A 20,188-nucleotide genomic window follows, 5' to 3' on the forward strand; every position below is an offset into this window, starting at 1 on the left:
AAAACCGGCATGACCAAGGAAGCTCCTCACCCCCTTAACATTAATAGGAGGTGGTAATTGCTGAATCACTTCCACCTTTGCCTTGTCAACTTCTATTCCCCTATCGAAACTAAGTGCCCTAAGACAACTCCCTCGTTGACCATAAAGTGGCACTTCTCCCGATCAAAGACAAGATTAACCTCAATACAATACAGCCGCAACACTTTCTCAAGGTTAGACAAACAAATCGGAAAAATCACTTCCATAAACACTAAAGTCATCCATAAAAACTTCCATGATAGACTCAATATACTCTGAAAATATCCCCATCATACACCGTTGGAAGGTGGCAGGGGCATTGCACAAACCAAAAGGCATTCTGCGATACGCAAAAACGCCCTTAGGACAGGTAAATGTAGTCTTAGCCGATCGTCGGGTGGATAGGGATCCGAAAGAACCCGAATACCCATCTAAATAGCGAGAAAAATTTATGAGAAGCTAACCTTTCTACCATTTGATCAATAAAAGGAAGGGGAAAGTGATCTTTCTTGGTGGCGGCATTCACTATCGTAATCTATGCACATCCGCCAACCAGTCACTACTCGAGTAGGTATTAATTCATTCTTCTCATTCTTAACTACAGTTGTCCCTCCTTTCTTGGGACTACCTGTCATTGGGCTTACCCATCTAGAATTGCCTACAGAATAAATAATACCTGCATCCAGCAGCTTCATTACCTCGGCCATCACAACATCCTCGCATCTTACGGTTCAGCCGGTGGCGACCACCGTCTCGCAAGGCTTGTGATCCTCCTCCAGCTCTATCTGTGCATACAAATATCGGGACTAATCCCCGTGATATCGTCCAGTGAATAGCCCATTGCTTTTCTGTTTTTCTTAAGTACAGCTAACAAAGAGGTTAGCTGATCATCACTAAGCTTGGCACTAACGATGACGGGATATTGCTCTGTATCGTCTAGAAAAGCATATTTAAGATGAGATGGGAGAGGCTTACGTTCCGGTACCTTTACCTCAATGGAGCAAAGAGTGCTGATCATTTGTTCCACCTGCTCTCCGTCATGCTCATCCAAATCATCAACAAGCAAATCCAACGCAGCGTCATCGTCCTCTGGGCTATCTACACACTCATCAAAAAGCATGAGAGCTTCCAGTGGGTCCTTCATAAAAGAACCCGACCAGAAGTCATAAATAGACTCATCAATGATATCGACCGAATAGCAAGTGTCCTCTATCATTGGGTGGGCTAAAATCTTGGGCAAACTAAATGTGATAGCGTCATCCCCTATCTGCAAGAGTCGACGCCCTTGTCGACATCAATAACGGCCCAGTACTGTACAAAGGAATGGTCTTCCTAAGATAATTTGGGTCCGGGTGTCCTCACCTATATCCAAAACAATGAAATCTATCGGGATGTAAAGCTTGCCTATTTTCAAAGGCACATCCTCCAAGACACCTAAGGGTCTCCTAATGAGATCTATCACCATCGTAGGGTAATGTTAGTCACCTTGAAATGACTCATCTTCAATTTCTTGCAGACAGGAAGGGGCATGACACTAACACTGGCACCTAAATCGTAAAGGGCCTTATCAATAACCGTATTACCTATGACACAAGTAATAGAAAAGCTGCCCGGGTCTTTCATTTTTGGAGGGGCCTTATTTAACAGCAAGTTACTAGACTCTTCCATGAATGAAATCGTCTCAAATTCACTCAAATTTCTCTTACGCGTCACGATATCCTTCATAAACTTAGCGCAAGTGGGTACCTGAGTAACAAGTTCGGAAAAAGGGACAGTTACCTGGAGGTTCTTCACGATGTCCACGAACTTACCGTACTGTTGCTCGATCTTTACGTCCTTCAGACGACTTGGGAAGGGCACCCTGGTAGCGATGAGTGGTCCCGCAACCTTTTCACCCTTATCAATACGTGACGTCTCAACAGCAGAGGAAGATGACACGGTGGCGGTATTAGATAGTAAATTAGAATTTCCGCCACTTGAAGTACTCGATCGAGTACTTTTATCAGTCGATCGACCTTGTTCTTCACTCGATCGAGTGATTTATTCAGCATAGTTTCTCGATCGAGTAATAGTGTCACTCGATCGACCGTCTTGGAATTCTGCACCTTTCGATCGAGCACCATTTTCACTCGATCGAGTTACTGGACGATTAGAACCGCTCGATCGAGTAGAAGAGTAACTCGATCGAGTGGTTACTGCACACGCAGCAAGTATTTCCTGCAAAAACTCGTCTAGATCATCATCTGAGTCATCATCAGCTGTCAAAACCTCGTCTTCTTAATGAATAAGGTCATTTTGAAAATTCATCGCACTGGCTGGATCGCAAATTGGAAGAAACTTGGCTTGATCCGTCGCGTGTGTCAACTGCGCGACTTGTTCTTTCAATTTCGATATAACCGTTTCAGATTTCTGTGACATACTCATCATAATGGATTTCAACTCGGCAATTTCTTCTCTTGCAGAGGGAGAGACCGGTTGTGGTACTGGCGTAGAAGGGGTAGAAACGCTCTTGATTTCTTCATACAACTGGGAGAAGGGAACTCCCTGCTTGTATTTCTTATATGCAAGGGCGCGCTCTACACTTGCCGTGCATTCATAAAGATCGTGCCCTTCCTCGCCACATCTACCGCATGGCTCTGTATGCTCTGTAATCGTAGGCATCTTGCAAATAAACTTCCGAGGCAAAAGTTAACCTGCAGCTGATCAAACTTTGCAAAAAAATGAGATCGATCTCAAGGAATAAATTCCCTGAGACGAGAGACAAACTTAATTAAAGCAACAAATATGCGCCACCTCCCCAAGAACGGCGCCAAAATTTGACACGTCTGTCGCGTACCTGTCAAAAATACCAACTGGCTCTAACTAATATAGCTAGGGAAGTCGGGTCGAATCCACAGAGAGGTAGGGAATTGTCTGCTAAAACTAGGTTCGTCAAGGTAACCAATTCGGGGGTTTATAAAATGTGATTTGCTAAATTAAAGAGAATAAGGGAAAGAGAATTAAAAGGGGAGATAATGAGATAGAGAAAAATAGCTAAGACAACCGGTTCACCGTAGTCATTCGGTCAAGCAATCTAGGTCTCGGGTCAATGCAAATACGGTCTAAGGGGTAGCGAACGTCACCTTTCGGTCCTTAATTCACCCTAAAGTGTAAAAAACGACTTAACTTTCGTCCTCACCGCAATACTCTATTGTTCGCTACTAGTCTACCTTTTCCAACCTTTCGGTCCAGGTCAAGGGTCACTAGGAATTATAGGTCTAATTGCGTCGACTCAATTAGAAAGATACAATTAATTGTAGCATTTAACCAACTTAAAAACAAGATACTAGCATTTCCTAATGAATCGATTACTCTCCCTTCATATTACGGATCCCCTATAGTCTTAGCAAGGGAAATTAGTTACTCATTGCAATAGAATTAACAATAATAATAAATAGACAATTGGAATTGAACATTATAACAACTAAATAAGATTGAATCAAGCAATAGAATAAGAGAGGAAGAATTAAAGCAGTGGACAGAATTAAGAATAAAATTAGAATGATGATACCAATCGCGAGATCCAAATCCGAGTAGCAAGGTAAAAGAAGGGCGAAATCCCAAGAACAGTGACAAGGAATAGAACCAAAATTAATGTGTAAGTTTCAGAGAGCCGTAACGTAGTTGCTCTCCTTCAGTCTTATACTAGAAAATCGTCTTAAACCTAATCTATGGACTAATTACAAAAGCCCATAAAAGATTAGGCGGAAATAAGCTAAAAGCACACGAAACCCCTCGATCGAGTAGAAAGATTACTCGATCGAACGCAAATCACTCGATCGAGCTAGAACAACCTCTCGATCGAGCACTGCTTGCAGAACTTCCTCGATCGACTCCTTAAACTGGTCGATCGACCAGTCTTGAGTGTGTAGAGCATTCGATCGAGCAGTAGACCACTCGATCGAGCTATATAGGCATGTTAGGGTTTGAATTGCTTCCCGAACTCAACTCACGCGTCTTCCGAATGTTAAATGTCCAAGCTCCGGCTCCTTATTTCCCATGACTGGGACAATTAAGGCTCGATTTAGCTCCTCTTTGGTCAATTCCTGCAAAATACAATAAACGGACCAAAGTAGAATATTCGGGGGTATTTGTAGCCAGATGCTACATAAAAAGCACAGAAATGCGTGTAAAAATGAGGTGAAAACCTTATATAAAAGACACGCATCAGCAGTCTAGGTGAGAGACTATACTTTTCTTCCCTCTCTTTTACATATAATCTTACCATTTGCTTTGCTGAGAGAAGAGTGATCCGGGAGAGTCCGATTGTATGAGTCTTGAAAGGTCGAACGCCCGACTTAATTCTATGATATGCATAAATTTGTTCACTTGATTTAAGCTTTGCAGCAGTTGACTATGTGCATTAAACGGTTTGGCATTGACTTGTAGTTGGCTCTGAGATGTACTCCTTTCCATTTAGTTTTTATACGGGTCATAGTGCTTGCTTGGGGACAAGCAAGGTTTGGTTTGGGGAGATTTGATACGTGCATATTCTATACACTTTATCTGTGGTTTTGGCACGTATTTCTATGCATAATTGTTAGCTTAAGGCTGCTATTTCTCCCGAAACGGTTTACTTTGCATTTTCTATGATTTATTGTAGGAATGCGTGGAAGTAGGCTAAATCAAGCCAATTCGTCCTCCGGAAGCAAGTTTAAGGAAGCCAAGAAGAAGGAGAGTCGTATTCACTCACCTTGGGATGCGTGCAAAGGAGTGAAGCGTTGATTGGAAGCAACAAGGAGCCACTGCACAGCATTCTCGGTCGATCGAGTAGACTGTGAGGTCGATCGACCACTGGAGCTCATCAGATGCTACTGTTCCGCGTATTCGGTCGATCGACCGTGCTGACCAGTCGATCGACCCGATTTTGAGCTGATAATTATTTCTCCGTGTTAGACTTTTAAAAGCCCAACTTGTAATTAACTTTGGGCATCTTTTTATCAGTAGAACGCAGCAACTTTTAGGTTATGCTTTTCATTCTGGAAAAAACTTAGTTTTGAGATCTAGCTTGAGACGGAAACCTTGGATTCGAAGGCTTTGTTCCTGAAATTCAATTAGTAAGCGTTTTATGCAATTCTTCCTCTTTCTTATTTTCCCTTGTTATTTTGATTCTTGTTTCATCAATTAATTTCAGCAATTGAATTTCTCTCCTTTGTTTTAGTTAGATTCCGTCATGTCAAATTTGTTCTTTATTATTAATTTCGAAGTTAGAATAGTTATAATTATGCGTAGGTAATTTCTTTGATTGGGAACAAGGTGAGCCATGGTATTAAGTTAGGATTGTTGTGTAGTATGAGTTCTTCCGTATTGGTCTCGCTATCTTTTGATAAATTTTCTTTACTAGATTGAAAGATTGGTAATTTGAGTTATCGTCAGATTTAGAATTTCTCTTGAGTGAAAACTTTGATAAATTCTAGGGAGTTGATAGACCGTGAGGTTATTTGAGCTTTGATCGAAAGACTAGCTTACCTCCCCTGAGACTGTATTTTTAGACCTCTGCTGCCTGATTGACCTGTTGTTTGCCATGGTGAACCGAAGTTCCCGATCCTCTTTTTATCTTGTTAAGAATTTTCATTTTAGTAATTAGCCAGTTAATCAACCAAATTCAAAACCCCCAATTATCTGTTACTTTTATAGACTGAAAAACAGCAAACAAAATCAACCTTGTCTCTCTGTGGTTCGACCCTTACTATCACTAGCTATAGTTTTAGTTTGGAATTATAAATTTAATTTTGGTACTAAACGACGGTATCATAGGTATGATCTATCCTATCTCCGATAGTTAATGGGTTAGTCCAACCCAAGTAGTTCCAAAGAAGTCCGGGCTAACGGTAGTCGAGAATCATGAAGGTGTTTTGATTCCCACTTGAGTTCAAAACGGGTGGCGAGTATGTATCGACTACCGTAGGCTCAATGCCGTGACACGAAAAGATCTCTTCCCACTTCCCTTCATGGATCAAATGTTGGAGAGGTTAGCGGGAAAATTTTTTTATTGTTTTTTGGATGGCTACTCGGGTTACTTTCAAATTCCAATTGCACCCGAGGACCAAACAAAAACCACTTTCACATGTCCTTTTGGAACGTTTGCCTATAGAAAGATGCCTTTTGGTCTTTGTAACGCACCGGGAACGTTTCAAAGGTGCATGATGAGTATCTTTTCAGATCATGTAGAGGATTTCATTGAAGTATTTATGGATGACTTTACCGTTCATGGCCAATCATTTGAGGATTGTTTAAACCACCTTTCTTGGGTCCTCCAACGTTGCATTGAAACCAACCTTGTACTTAGCCATGAAAAATGTCATTTTATGGTTGAAGAAGGAATAGTGTTGGGACATGTTATTTCCTCTAGGGGAATTGAGGTCGATAAGGCCAAGGTCGATACCATTCGCACCTTGCCTTATCCTACTAATGTGCGTGAGGTGAGATCTTTCTTAGGTCATGCCGGTTTCTACCGGCGTTTCATCAAGGACTTCTCAAAGATTGCCGCTACTTTGTGTAAACTTCTTCAAAAAGAAAGTGAATTTGTTATGAGTGAAGAATGTAAGAAGGCTTTTGATACACTCAAAGAGAAGTTGATCACGGCTCCCATTATTCAAGCACCCAATTGGAATGAGCCATTTGAAATAATGGCGGATGCAAGCAATTACGCCCTTGGTGCGGTCTTAGGCCAAAGGGTAGGGAAGCTACCTCATGTCATTTAATATGCCTCCACCATGATGAATGAAGCTCAACGGAATTACACCACCACCGAAAAAGAATTCCTTGCGGTGGTGTTTGCTCTAGAGAAGTTCTGCTCTTATATCCTAGGAGCTAAAACCATCATCTTCACCGACCATATGGCCTTGAGGCACCTTGCCTCTAAGAAAGAATCTAAGCCCCGATTGATGCGTTGGATGTTGCTTTTGAGTGAATTTGATATTGAGATCAAGGATAAGAAAGGCTCCACCAACACGGTGGCGGATCACCTTAGTAGAATCATCCAAGAAGACTCATTAGTGCCACAAAGTTAAATCAAGGAGACCTTCCCGGATGAAGCCCTTCTTGCCTTGATGTCTACCGAACCTTGGTATGCACATATCGTGAATTACTTGGTCTTGAAGAAATTTCCTTCGGGTTTGACTCGACATCAAAGAGACAAAGTCAAGAGTGATTCCAAGTACTATGTGTGGGATGATCCTTATTTGTGGAAATTTTGTGCCGATCAAGTAGTAAGGAGGTGTGTGCCGGATACCAAAATCATGTCAATTCTCCGGTTTTGCCACGAGTATGCTTGTGGGGGTCATTTCGAAGCCAAAAAGACGGCTCGGAAAGTCTTGGAGAGCGGTTTCTTTTGGCCCACACTCTTCCGGGATGCCCATGCTATAGTGAAGACATGTGATAGATGCCAAAGAGTGGGAAATATTTCAAGGAAGGGAGAAATGCCACAAACCCCAATGCTCTATTGCGAAATATTTGATGTGTGGGGTATTGACTTTATGGGGCCATTTACCGCGTCTTATGGTAACATTTACATACTTTTGCCGGTGGATTATGTCTTTAAATGGGTGGAAGCCAAAGCCACAAAGACCGATGATGCCAAGGTAGTTGGAGAGTTCCTCAAGACTAACATTTTCTCTCGGTTTGGCTTCCTCAAGGCATTGATAAGTGACCGCGGCACTCATTTTTGCAACAAAGCCATTGGTGCCCTTCTCAAAAAGTATGGGGTAATTCACAAGGTATCCACGGCCTATCACCCTCAAACCAACGGCCAAGCCGAGGTTTCCAATAGGGAGATCAAGGTCATCCTTGAGAAGACAGTGAATCCCGATCGCAAGGATTGGAGCTTGAGGTTGGATGATGCTTTGTGGGCCTATCGCCCGGCCTACAAAACACCTATTGGGATGTCACCGTACCGACTACTTTTTGGGAAACCATGTCATCTACCCGTAGAGATTGAACATAGGGCCTATTGGGCGGTTAAATCCTTCAATTTGCAAATGAGTGAAGCGGGGCTTCATAGAAAGCTTCAACTTCAAGCGTTGGAAGAGATTAGGAATGATGCTTATGAGAATGCTTCCATCTATAAGGCGAGGACAAGAGCATGGCACGATAACATGATTTCGAGAAGAGTTTTTTAAGTGGGAGAGAAAGTCTTGCTTTTCCAAAATAGGATTAGACTTTTCTCCGGGAAATTGAGGTCTAGGTGGATGGGACCATATGAGGTGGTTCACGTTTTTCCACATGGGGCGAGTGATATCAAGTGCTTAAAGTTCGGGAAAGTCTTGAATGTGAACGGTCAAAGACTTAAGCACTATCATGAAGGAATTGAAGTGGGTGAAGTGGGAACACTCCACCTTGTTGACCCAATCTATTCAAATTAATGAAGATGCAACTTTGTCGAGCCATCGACGTTAAATAAACGGCAAAAGTTTGTAAATATTTCTTCCCTTGCATTTTTTTAAATTCCGCATCTCATTGTTTTCCTTGCATTTTTGCATGTTTAATTTAATTGCATCATTTAATTCTTGCATTATAAAATTAATTCATTTGCATTTTTATTAATGTTTTAGCATTTAGGATGTTTTAATGTGTGTTTTAGTGAATAGGTTATCAACTCAAAGGCATGTGTGATGAAAGGAAGGAAGAAATATGTGTAAAAGAATTGGCTAGATTGAAGAATTAAGCACCAAAGGGTGCAAGTCCAGCAGCAAATTCGCACCGTGCGAGTTTTCCAAGCCTAAATCTCGCACCGTGCGAGAAATCCCAGAATACACATTTCAGCGGGATTTTTCCTTCGAGCTTTTCAATTGTTCTTCCCCAATTATTTTCATATTCATCCTCTCTTCATCCTAAGCCTAACCCACTCAAAATCACTCATCAAGTCCTTCACAAGTCTTCAAATTCAAGCAATTAACCTTCAAAATTCATCACTTTTCATTACCCAACATCAATTTGGGCAAGGTAATTGCAGAAAAATTGTGGTTTAGTACAAGGAATTCGACCTAGGGTTTGGTTGATTCGAGATTTGAAGATTTTGGTTTACAAATTGGATTAAGAGGACGAATGAAAGCATTCTTGGGTAGTATTCATCATCCAACAACACAAACAAGAATCAAAGGGAGGTATAAACCTTATTCTTATTCTTGTCATTCACAGTTAACTTGATTTCGAAAATTGCTTGGTTCAAGTCGACATTTGGTTGTTTATTTGTGTTGTAATTTGTCCCTAAACAATTTCTAAACTTGTGAGGTGTTTTACTTTCAACAAACAACTAATTAGCACATCATCCTTTTAGTGCATATTAGGTGTTTGTTCTTTTGCCTCAACCAAAAATCCTCTGCAAAATTGTGTCTTTTCTGAAGAAAAAAAATTGTTGTACAATGGGAAAAGGTAAAGCTTCCAAGGCTTCCTCCTCACAAGGACCCAAGGGAGCCTCGGCTTTTGACGATAATGAGTACTCGGGCAAGGAGGGCCTCCGAGACAAAGCCCTCACAAATTGGAAAAAGTTTGCTTCGGTGTCAACCGTAGCACAAACCAAATTTCTTAATCAAAATGTTCTTATCGAGTTAGGAATGCTTCCCATGACCCGAATGCTCCTAGAGAAGGTCGGGCTTGAATCTTACATTAACATATCCTCACACACCCGAAGAGGTGTTACCTTTGAATTTCTTTTTTCTTTGGAGAGAGTGAAGTTGGGAAGGGATAAGACCCCGGGGATCAAATTCCGGGCATGCCGACTTACCCACACATTGACTTATAATGAAGTAAGAGAGGCCCTCCATATCACCAAAGCCCCCATCAAAGAACCCCTTGACAAGAAAAAGATGAGTGCATTTTGGAATGATATTACGGGAGATGTGAGGCATGGCAATTCCAAAAACACTACCATCCCCCACCCGGTCTTGCGCATGGTTAGCCGACATGTGAACTTGAATTTTTTGGTCATGACCGAACCCACAAAAATGAATTATCTCCAAATACAATGCCTTTGGTCCATGACCCCGGAGAGGAGGGGAATACCGGATTGGGTTGAGTTGTTTGTGAGCGGTTGCCTTGAGTTACAAAAAGAACCAAAGGGGACCATTTTCATTGGGAGTATGATTGAGATGATTGTGGCAAAGACGGGTGTACCATTTCCACCTAATGCTTACGAACTTGACGGTAGTGGTCTCATGGACTACAAATACTTGGGAAAAGCACACATGCTTGAGGTTGTAGGCAAAATCACCCCCTTGGTAATTTGGTGCATGGGTGGCCAAAACTACAAGTACTACATGTACTTACCCCATCCCCCCAACTCACCCTTGAGTTGGGGGAGTGCATAAGACTTTTATATGCCTCCCGATGACATGTTTGTGGACCTTTGGGTTGATAGAGCCCAAGTAGTTGAACCCGATAATGATGAAGGTGGAGAGCAACCACAAGTGGGGGGAGCTCTAACTTATGGTGACATGCCACATGATGATGCACCTTTTGATGAACCCATGCCAAATGCTCCTTTTAATGAGCCCCATTTTACTCCACCCCAAATGCCACAAGCACAACAACAACATCCTTTTATGGCACCTCAATTCAACTACCCGACTTTCCAAACATGGCAATCGGATATCACCAACCGTGTCACAAACCTTGAGTCTACTCTTTCTCAAATGCAACTCACGGAGAATGCTCGGTGGGGAATCACCGAAAACCGCTACCACCGCTAACAAGAGGATTGGGAGGAGATGCGTTATGTCCAAATAGCAACTTTTGATATGGTGGCGGCCATGAATGCTCAACACATGCAACAATTCCCCACCCAATACCAAGGATATAATGAGACTCAAGTTAATGAAGCAAGAGCCGAAATGACTAGATTTAGAAGAAGAAGAGAATCAAGAAGAAGGGGAGGACCTTCGGGACATGGAGGTGCCTCAAGCTCACACTCTTGAGTGAGTTTAGGGTGTTCACCTCACACTTTGGGGACAAAGTGAAGAATTAAGTGTGGGATGGACATGAGTTGGTAACATCATGTATATATTGTAATATATTTAATTCATGCATCGTATTTCAATTCAAAAAAAAAGAAAAAAAAAAGAAAAAAAAACCCGGCTAGGATGAAAACCCGAAAGGGCATCCTAGGCAAAAGTGGGAAAGTGGCCGAGGCCGGAGTGAAAACTCGAAAGGGCACTCCGGGAAAATGAAAAAAAGAGTGCGAGCCACGAGAGTAGAGGTGAGGAAAAGAGCTAAACCGAAAACCCGAGAGGGCGGTTTAGGCAAAATGAGAGAATTAGGAAAAAAAATTGAAAAAATCTTGTTGACTCTTTGAAGCCTTGAAATCATGTCACATACATGACTATTTCCATTTGGTGTTGGTGACATAAGTGGTGGAGCTCTAGAAGGCCGGAAGGGTAGGCTAGTAGTGTGCCAAGACTAGGAGGGGGATTTGGAAGCTTACTTTGATACTAGTGCTTGGCATACTTGTTGTTGGGAGTTGGATTGTTTTGACTTGTCTTATGCATTGATAGTTAGTTGTTCTTGTTGAGGAAGTTTGTTGATTTGTTGTCAATTAAGAATAGTGGTGATGTGATCTTGGAGGAATTTGAGGTTACCTAATTGATAGGTTAGGAGATGCTTTGATGACTATGGTGACCTTGTGTTGAACCAAGTGGAGTGATAAGGGGGAGTAATAAGGAGAATGTTGATGAGTTGTGAGTGAAAAGTGAAGGTTGAATTGGTGGATTTAGGATCATCTTAGAAGAGGGATGGCATAAGGAGGGCGAGTGAGGGAAGAGAAGCTAGTATTGGAGGATTTTGGGTCACTTACTCACTTGTTGGAGCTATGAAGAAAAGTGACCATGTGATTTTAAGAGGGATAGTACAAGAAGGAAGTGTGAGATGAAGAGAGGAGAATTAGGAGTGCCCATACGGTATTCTTAGCCTAAGTGGTGATTAGATTTAATTTAGTTTGCTCGGGACGAGCAAAGGGCTAAGTGTGAGGTGTTTAATGAGCTCCTATTTCCACATAGTTTTGGCATCATTTGGAGCTCATTTGGTAACATTTGGTGACGGTTTTTGACGATTTTCACATTATTTAACCAATTCCGAATGCTTTATCATTTAGCATGATTTCTAGTGAAGAATGAGATGCCAAGAGACCAAGAGAAGCGTCCAAGGAAGAGTGAAGAACAAGCAATGAAGAAATACCATGAGAAAGCCTCCCAGGGATCAAGCAAAGGACGAAAGGAAAACGCACTCCAGGCCTAAACTCACACCGTGCGAGTTTCCAGACACCAGAACTCGCACCGTGCGAGTTTTCTGGGTTTGTTCCGTTTTTTGTTACGGGCTTTTCCTGTGTTAAGACAATGAGTATTAGGTTACGTTAGACTATATATATGATGTTTTCCTCTAGGTTAAGACATCTTATGCACACTTTTAATTAATCAAGTTGTAATTTGGGAATTATTTCATCTTTTTGATTTGGGTTTAGATCTACTATGGAGAACTAATCTCCTATTCTTAATCCGGCTCAAAGGTGTAACCTTTGTTTGTAAGACTACTTAATCTTTCCTTAATTATTATTATCATTGTTAATCCTTTGTATTTAATATTTGAATTTTGGAAACCTTGTTTATATTGAGTAATTAAGTGTGATTTCTTTGTTGCTTAATTAATCAAGTTCCTTAATTTATTGTTGTTGGGATTATTAAGCGTGATTTCCTTGTAATCTCATCTTTGCAACACCTTGTTATTATGTTAATGAATGTGATTTCTTCTTGGCTTAATTAGCAAGTAAAGGATTAACTTGTAATTAGGCATTAATTGTGATTTCATTGTGTCTAATTACCCTTATTGAATCTCTAGTGCCTTTATCTTCTTATTAATTTGGCCAATGTATGTGATTTCTACTTGGCAGGATTGATAAGTTGGGTTATTTGATTAAGTGTGATTTCCTTGTCATTTAACCATTATTTAGGAGATTTAGGAGATTTAGGAGAATCATCTCCATAATAAGGTGATAATATTAATTAGAAGGATTGATTGAGTGGTTTTATCAACTAAAGTGCCTAAATTTGGGTCGGATTAAGTCTCTCTCAAATTGATAAATTTCCATCTTAAAATCCACTTGTTTGATTGTTTGTTGCTTGCTCTTGTCTGACTTTTACCTTGCTTTCGTTACAATTGAAACCCCAACCAACCCTTCCCTCCCCCCCCCCTTTACATACTTGTTTGTTGTTGAAATTGTCACAATTGTTCTACTTGCTCTATTGAACACACCATTGCAAAACCCCCCTTCTCTTGGGTTCGATCCCTTGCTTACTACTTTACTAGTTTAGAATTAGTGTTAATTAGTATGCTTTGTGGTATATAAATTGTTAATTTGGCCATCTTTTATTGCGACATTTTTGGCGTGTCAGTAGTCAAATGGAAAATACGGTGTAAAAAGTATTGAAATGAGTAAAAGATGTACTGCGAAAATAAATTACGTAAAACTAAAGTATTTGGTAAAACGGACTGGCCATTATTTTCCCAAAACTCATTACAGGATGAGGATTTTTTTTTGATAAGGTAAGAAAATTAGATTGATTTTCGGGATAAGACCAACCTATCTTATTCTTCCGAATGAGAGAGGTAAGTTCAAGCCACCGGCTTTCAAACCACCTCGAAAAAGTTGGACATGAATGTCTAATAGAAGCCATGAAGTCTACAACCTTGTTGCTTAACGAAAATAATGTTTAATTATCACTTCGTCGAAAAAATGAAGGTCTAAGTTCACATCTTTAATAATACTAGAAATTTCTCACCCTCCACGATTAACTTTGAGATTCCTACGTATTTAGCTGCTAAAATGCTTTCTTTTAAAGCGAGAGCTTTCGCAACAATAATACTATTGGATCCACATTTTTTTTGCTCCTAACAAAACGACCTTACCATTATGATTTCTTATATAATATCCTAAAGTAGATTTATTGCCTTCTATTCTCGACCCGTCAAAATTTAGCTTTAGGAAACCGATTCCAGGTTTCTCCCACCAGATTTCTTCCGTACTAGAAATGTTTCTAGCTAACTCGTCTTTCTCGGAATTGTTGAGATCCTTATGTCTAATCTTATTCCAAGTCTACTGCTATTATTCATTACAAGACGAGTTGTACATTTATCAATCCCAACCCAATACCACTTCTAAGTTCCACCTAATAATCATATTTTTTTTTCAGCAAGTAAAGAAAGTTTTCTTAGAGCATCCACAAATGTGAGAAGCTAACATCCTCATATATCCTCTCTCTCTTCAAATGGGGAACCCCATTATTACACACAACCTCCCAATACACGAGGCTCCTCTCTTTGTAGGGAAGGTCTCCAAAGAAAAAGTAAGGTATTTTGAGTTGCTTTTTAGGAGGTTTCCAAATTTTTGGGTGTAAATTAATGTTGTTGAAGAATTCTATTGTTGTATAGATGTAGATATAAATTGGGGAGGGTAAATGGAAAACTTAGTAAAAAATGAGGTGGACGAATAAGAAAATGAAAAAGAAAATATGGAGAGTCTCCTTTACCGATGCTCTTATACAATTGGCATTGGACTCATTTTATGTTAATAAAACTTCTAATTCTTTGTTACCTAAATTATATATGGGACTTCAGCTTTATGGATAGAAAGAAACCATGAACAATTCTATTTTTTATAAACAAATTCTTGATAACAAAATATTTTTCAGTTAAATTGTCGATCATATTTGGGTAAAAATGTCATTTTTTTTTTCTTTTCTACCCCTTAATACTGTACATTAACAATTGTAGTTTATAAATTTCAATTCAAGGTGCAGTTAATATTATTAATTTAATTACTAAGTTCTTTATACAATACACAATCTAAAAAATTACAGGTATACATTTACACAACATCTACACTAGTTTTACGAATTTAACAAGAAAAGTACATGCCCACCCCTCCCCACACACATCTTACTTCTGAGTATATAGCCACACGTACAATTAATCTATGTTAGGTATGACTTATGAGTACGACCTTGTTCTTTCACTTGAAAGACCGAGTTGAATTAAACTAATTTAAATTGAATGGAACTTGACCGAGTTGAACGACTTAGAGTTTAGTGGGAAGTACATAACTAAGTTGAGCTAAACTGAACTTAATAAAGTTAAACTAAATTGAATTGATTTAAATGAAACTTAGTTCAAAGCGTCTTGCTTGTGACAGGCTAATCCCGTCACAAGCTGAAGACCTCTCACAAAAGGGAGATGGGACAAGGTGGGGCACCCCCCATGTGCTTCCCCACTCACTTCTCATGGGTATCTTGTGAGAGGAAATGGTATCTAAAGAAACGTGACTTGGGGAAGGTTCTTTGTATATAAATTTTGTGATGATAAACAATATACAAGAGAAGAGTTTATATACATCTAATATCATATCTTCTCAATATTGACTTTCCTATTCCTAGTCCTAGAAATATGGTAACCGTATAACAATAACTTATAATACAATTAAGAAATATACGGAAAATATCATACACTCCGAAATATCTTCTCAATACTCCCCCTCAAGTTGGAACACTCGACAGCTTAACACCCAACTTGGACTGAAGATATTCGAAGGCTTCACCTCCCAAGGCCTTAGTGAATAGGTCGGCAATTTGCTCCTTACTCCGTACATGAGACGCAGAAATTGTACCTTCAACAAGATGATGACGAACGAAATGACAATCTATCTTAATATGTTTCGTTCGATCGTGGAAAACTGGATTCTTAGTAATATGGAGCGCAACTTGGGTATCACAGAGAATTTTCATTGGTTGCGAATGAACTACCCCAAGTGACCCGAGGAAAGACTTCAACCATATGAGTTCACTTGTTACTCCTGCTAAAGCTCGATACTCGGCTTCCGCTGTGGACTTTGCCATGGTCGTTTGCTTCATAGCTCTCCACGAAATAGGCGTACTACCCAAGGCTACACAATATCCAGTCAAGGACTTTCTCGATAAAGGACAACTAGCATAATCGGAATCCGAGCATCCTTGCAAAGATAAATCACAATTTTTATCAATAACAATTCCTTTACCTGGGCTGCCCTTGACATATCGTATGACTCGTAATGCCGCTTCCAAGTGCTCTTTCCTTGGAGCGTGTATAAACTGAGATAGGATGTGAACCGAGTAAACCAAATCTGGCCGCGTTATGGTTAAATAAATTAACCGACCTACTAGGCGCCTATATTTCATAGGATCACGCAGGACATACCCGTCTGCTACTGCTAAGTTGTGATTGGGTTGGATGGGTGTGCGTACCGATTTTGCTCCTTCTAATCCCGCTTCCGCGATGATCTCCAATGCATACTTTCGCTGAATGAGAAAGAGTCACTTGGAACCGTGCGCCACTTCTATACCCAAAAAATATTTCAATTTTCCGAGATCCTTTATGCCAAAACTTCGATCAAGGAATCGTCTCAGTCGTGCACTAGCTTCATCATTGTTACTTACAATATCATATCGTCGACATATACCAGTAGACCAAGAAATATCCCGTCTTTATTATATGTAAACAAAGAATAATCGGCCAAGGATTGTTTGAAACCGTAGCTTACCAGTGAGCTAGTCAATTTTGCAAACCAATTCCTCGAAGCTTGCTTGAGCCCATAGAGCGATTTGAGTAGTCGGCACACTTTATTTTGGCCTTTTGTTCCATAACCCGGTGGGATTTGCATATAAACTTCCTCACTAAGGTCTCCGTGAAGAAAACCGTTGTTAACATCCAATTGAGTTATTGTCCATCCTTTCGCCATGGCCACGGCTAATAAGCACCGCACACTAGTCATCTTAGCTACCGGAGGAAATGTCTCATGATAATCGACGCCTTCTATTTGACTATATCCTTGTGCTACGAGCCTTGCTTTGTAGCGTTCTATTGTTCCATCCGCCTTATATTTCACTTTATACACCCATTTGCAACCAATGGGTCGTTTTGCTGTTGGCAATTCGACTATCTTCCAGGTACCATTAGCTTCTAGTGCATTAATCTCCTTTGCCATAGCTTGTTTCCATTCATCTTTCTCGGCTGCCTCAAGGTAATTACGCGGCTCTCAAACAACATCAACCCGTGCTAAATAATTCCTGTAAGATTCAGAAAAACAATTGGTAGTGACGTAGTTAGCTATCGGGTAACGAGTACCTGTCTTTGTCGATGAAGATGGAGCCGGATGAGCACTTGAAACGAGGTTTATGATACGAGTTGATTTACAAACATAATCATTCTTCCAATATGGGTCGAATTTTTGACGAGCACCACGGCCTAGAGGTTCTTCAACTGTCTCGTTTTCCTCATTTGTAACCTTTGCCTCTTCTCCCAATCCGTCATTCTCAACATTCTGATTATCTGGACTTCCACCCAATTCTATGACCTGAGCATTCTGATCCTCCTCAACAAAGACATCAATATTTTCATCATTTTTATTACCTTCCGCCATTTCCAAGACTTCATAAAAATGCTCCATATGTTCGAAATTGATTTCGAAATTGCCAGGTGATTTAGAATGGGACTTTATAGTATCCAAACAATTATTTACCTTGTACGGAAAGACATGCTCGTAAAAAAACGACATCCCTTGACACAAAAGAATTTTTTTCGTTTCAAGTCATACACGGTCCAGCCTTTCTTGCTTTTTGGATATCCAATAAAAATACACCGTTTTCCTCTCTCGTTGAATTTCTCTCGGGATTTATCTTTATTGTGAGCATAGCATGGGCTACCAAAGACGTGAATATTATCAAGACTCGGCTTTGCTCCATACAAAACCTCATAGGGAGTCAAACCATTAAGTATACGAGTGGGTGTTCTATTAATGAGGTAAGCGGCAGTTAGTACACAATCCCCCCAAAACTCAATCGGAAGATTTGCTTCAAAACGAAGAGCTCTCGCCTTTTCTAAAATATGTTTATGCTTTCTCTCTACTCTCCCGTTTTGTTGTGGGGTGTCTGTATTACTTGTTTGAAATAATATGCCACAGTCATTATAATATTCTTTCATAGTTCCGGAAAGAAATTCGGTACCATTATATCGCTTTGCACTATTTTGACTTGCTTCCCGAATTGAGTTTTGACCATTTTGCAGAAATTAATCATTAATTGACTAACTTCTCTCCTATCTCTCATTAATAAAACCCAAACTCCTCTACTTCGGTCATCGACAATAGTTGAAAAATAGTGAGCTCTAGTCAAGCTCTCGGCATGATAAGGACCCCAAATATCACAATGAATGAGCGAAAATAAATCATTACTACGTTTATTATTCAACTTGAAAACAGAACGAGTCTGTTTGGCCCGACAACATGAGTCACAAACTTCACTAGAGTTCCAAAATAAATCGTATCCAACTAAAGTCGAAAAAGATGGTAAAATACTGCTTGAAGGATGGCCGAGTCGTCTGTGCCAAAGCCGTGTATCACCCTTTTTGCTCGCGCTTGCCACAATTTCTTCCCGATCATGCTTCAGGTAATAAACCCCGTCCTTGAGCTCACCCCGTCCAATCTTCATCTTCGTAGACTGTTCCTGTATAACACAATAGTCAGGATAAAATGTCACAACACAATTATTTTCCTTAATCAGTTGTTGTACAGAAATTAAATCGCAGGTCAAGGACGGAACATATAACACATCCTTTAGCACAAGTTTTTCGCCTATTGCTACACTTCCATATTCATTTGCAAGTATATGTGAGCCATTCGGTAAACCTACTGTGGACTATGTACCAGTAGTACTCCGTTCTCGAAGTAGCTCGCATCGACCCGTCATATGATGCGACGCGCCACTATCAATCATCCAACTATCAATATTCATACCTGATATTTTCTGATTTTGATTAGCACCTATTTTGGCTGCCAAGAAGCTTCTTACTCGACTAATTTCTTCCGCGGTCAGATCACCATGTGAAGTATCTGTCTCGTTCGTATTTGCTGCATTGGCACTTTGATAATCGTTGCCTCTGCCTCCACGCCCTTGTCCACGTCCTCCTCGACGACCACGGCCACGACCACGCGATGGAAACCCATGTTTAACGTAGCATTTATCCTCCGTGTGCCATGGCTTCTTACAGTGAGTGCATCGTGGAGGCTTCACCTCTTCTTGGTCTGCATTCGAATCAGGTGTGGCGGCTTGAACGGCCATAGCTGCTTCAACCACTTCTTCTTTGCTCTTTGTGACCGCCTTATGTCTCTCTTCACGCAAAACGAGGGCATAAGCTCGGCTTAGCAATGTCACGTCATCTTCCAGGAGCAAATTTGAGCGAAGATTTCCATACTTGGCCGTGTCAAGTCCCATTAAAAACTGATGCACCTTTTCTTCTTCGCGTTCCTTAGTCAAGAACGCTGCTGATCCACACGTACAGGGCGGGACTTTGCTATAATTTCCCAAGGCGTCCCATATAGATTTGAGACGAGTGTAATAGTCGACAACCGATTGATCTTTTCCTTGTTTGCACTCATTAAGTTCGGCCTTTAATTGATGAACCCGAGGTGCATTACCCGCAGAAAATCTCTCCTTTAACTCCTTCCCAATTTCAGGCACCATACCAGAAAAGGTGATGCTAGGATGGAGTCTTATCTCGATAACATTCCTCAGCCATGCCTTTACCATGGCGTTGCATTGGCGCCATGCGATAGCCTCAATGCTTTCTTCTTCTCCCGGCAGCGTCTCTGGCTTAACGATGGTACCCTCGACAAAAGCTAATTTGTTTTTGGCGTCGAGACCATTCCAGACAGCGTCGGCCCATAATTCATAATTCTCACCATCAAATTTGATTTGTGTCAATGATAGACTCGGACTGTCAGAAGGGTGAAGGAACAAGGGTGAAGGATCAAGGGCGAAGGAACAACGGCGAAGACGGAGCAATCGTATCATGTTTCTTGCTACAGCCTACACTACTTCCTTTACCATCTCCACCAACAACAATAGTTCCGCCTGCCATTGATTTGTATTTGAAAAAAGAGAAGAAAAAAAATGGTGAATTAATCTCCCAGGATGACCTCTCTGATGCCATAAAGAAACGTGACTTGGGGAAGGTTTTTTGTATATAAATTTTGTGATGATAAACAATATACAAGAGAAGAGTTTATATACATCTAATATCATATCTTCTCAATATTGACTTTCCTATTCCTAGTTCTTGA

General features: G+C 40.5%; 1 protein-coding gene across 1 annotated transcript; it reads right to left on the bottom strand.

The window, feature by feature from the left end:
* Positions 1–18,537: 18,537 nt before the first annotated feature.
* On the bottom strand, positions 18,538–19,919 carry LOC141590174 (uncharacterized). The gene is made up of 2 exons (XM_074410781.1): positions 18,863–19,919; positions 18,538–18,572 (listed from the first exon to the last, which is right to left on the bottom strand). The coding sequence occupies exons 1-2, from the start codon at positions 19,917–19,919 to the stop codon at positions 18,538–18,540; spliced, it is 1,092 nt and encodes a 363-aa protein (XP_074266882.1).
* Between the last annotated feature and the right edge of the window lie 269 nt (positions 19,920–20,188).

The sequence above is a fragment of the Silene latifolia genome, chromosome 7, assembly GCF_048544455.1.
Source record: "Silene latifolia isolate original U9 population chromosome 7, ASM4854445v1, whole genome shotgun sequence".
Lineage (NCBI taxonomy): Eukaryota > Viridiplantae > Streptophyta > Magnoliopsida > Caryophyllales > Caryophyllaceae > Silene > Silene latifolia.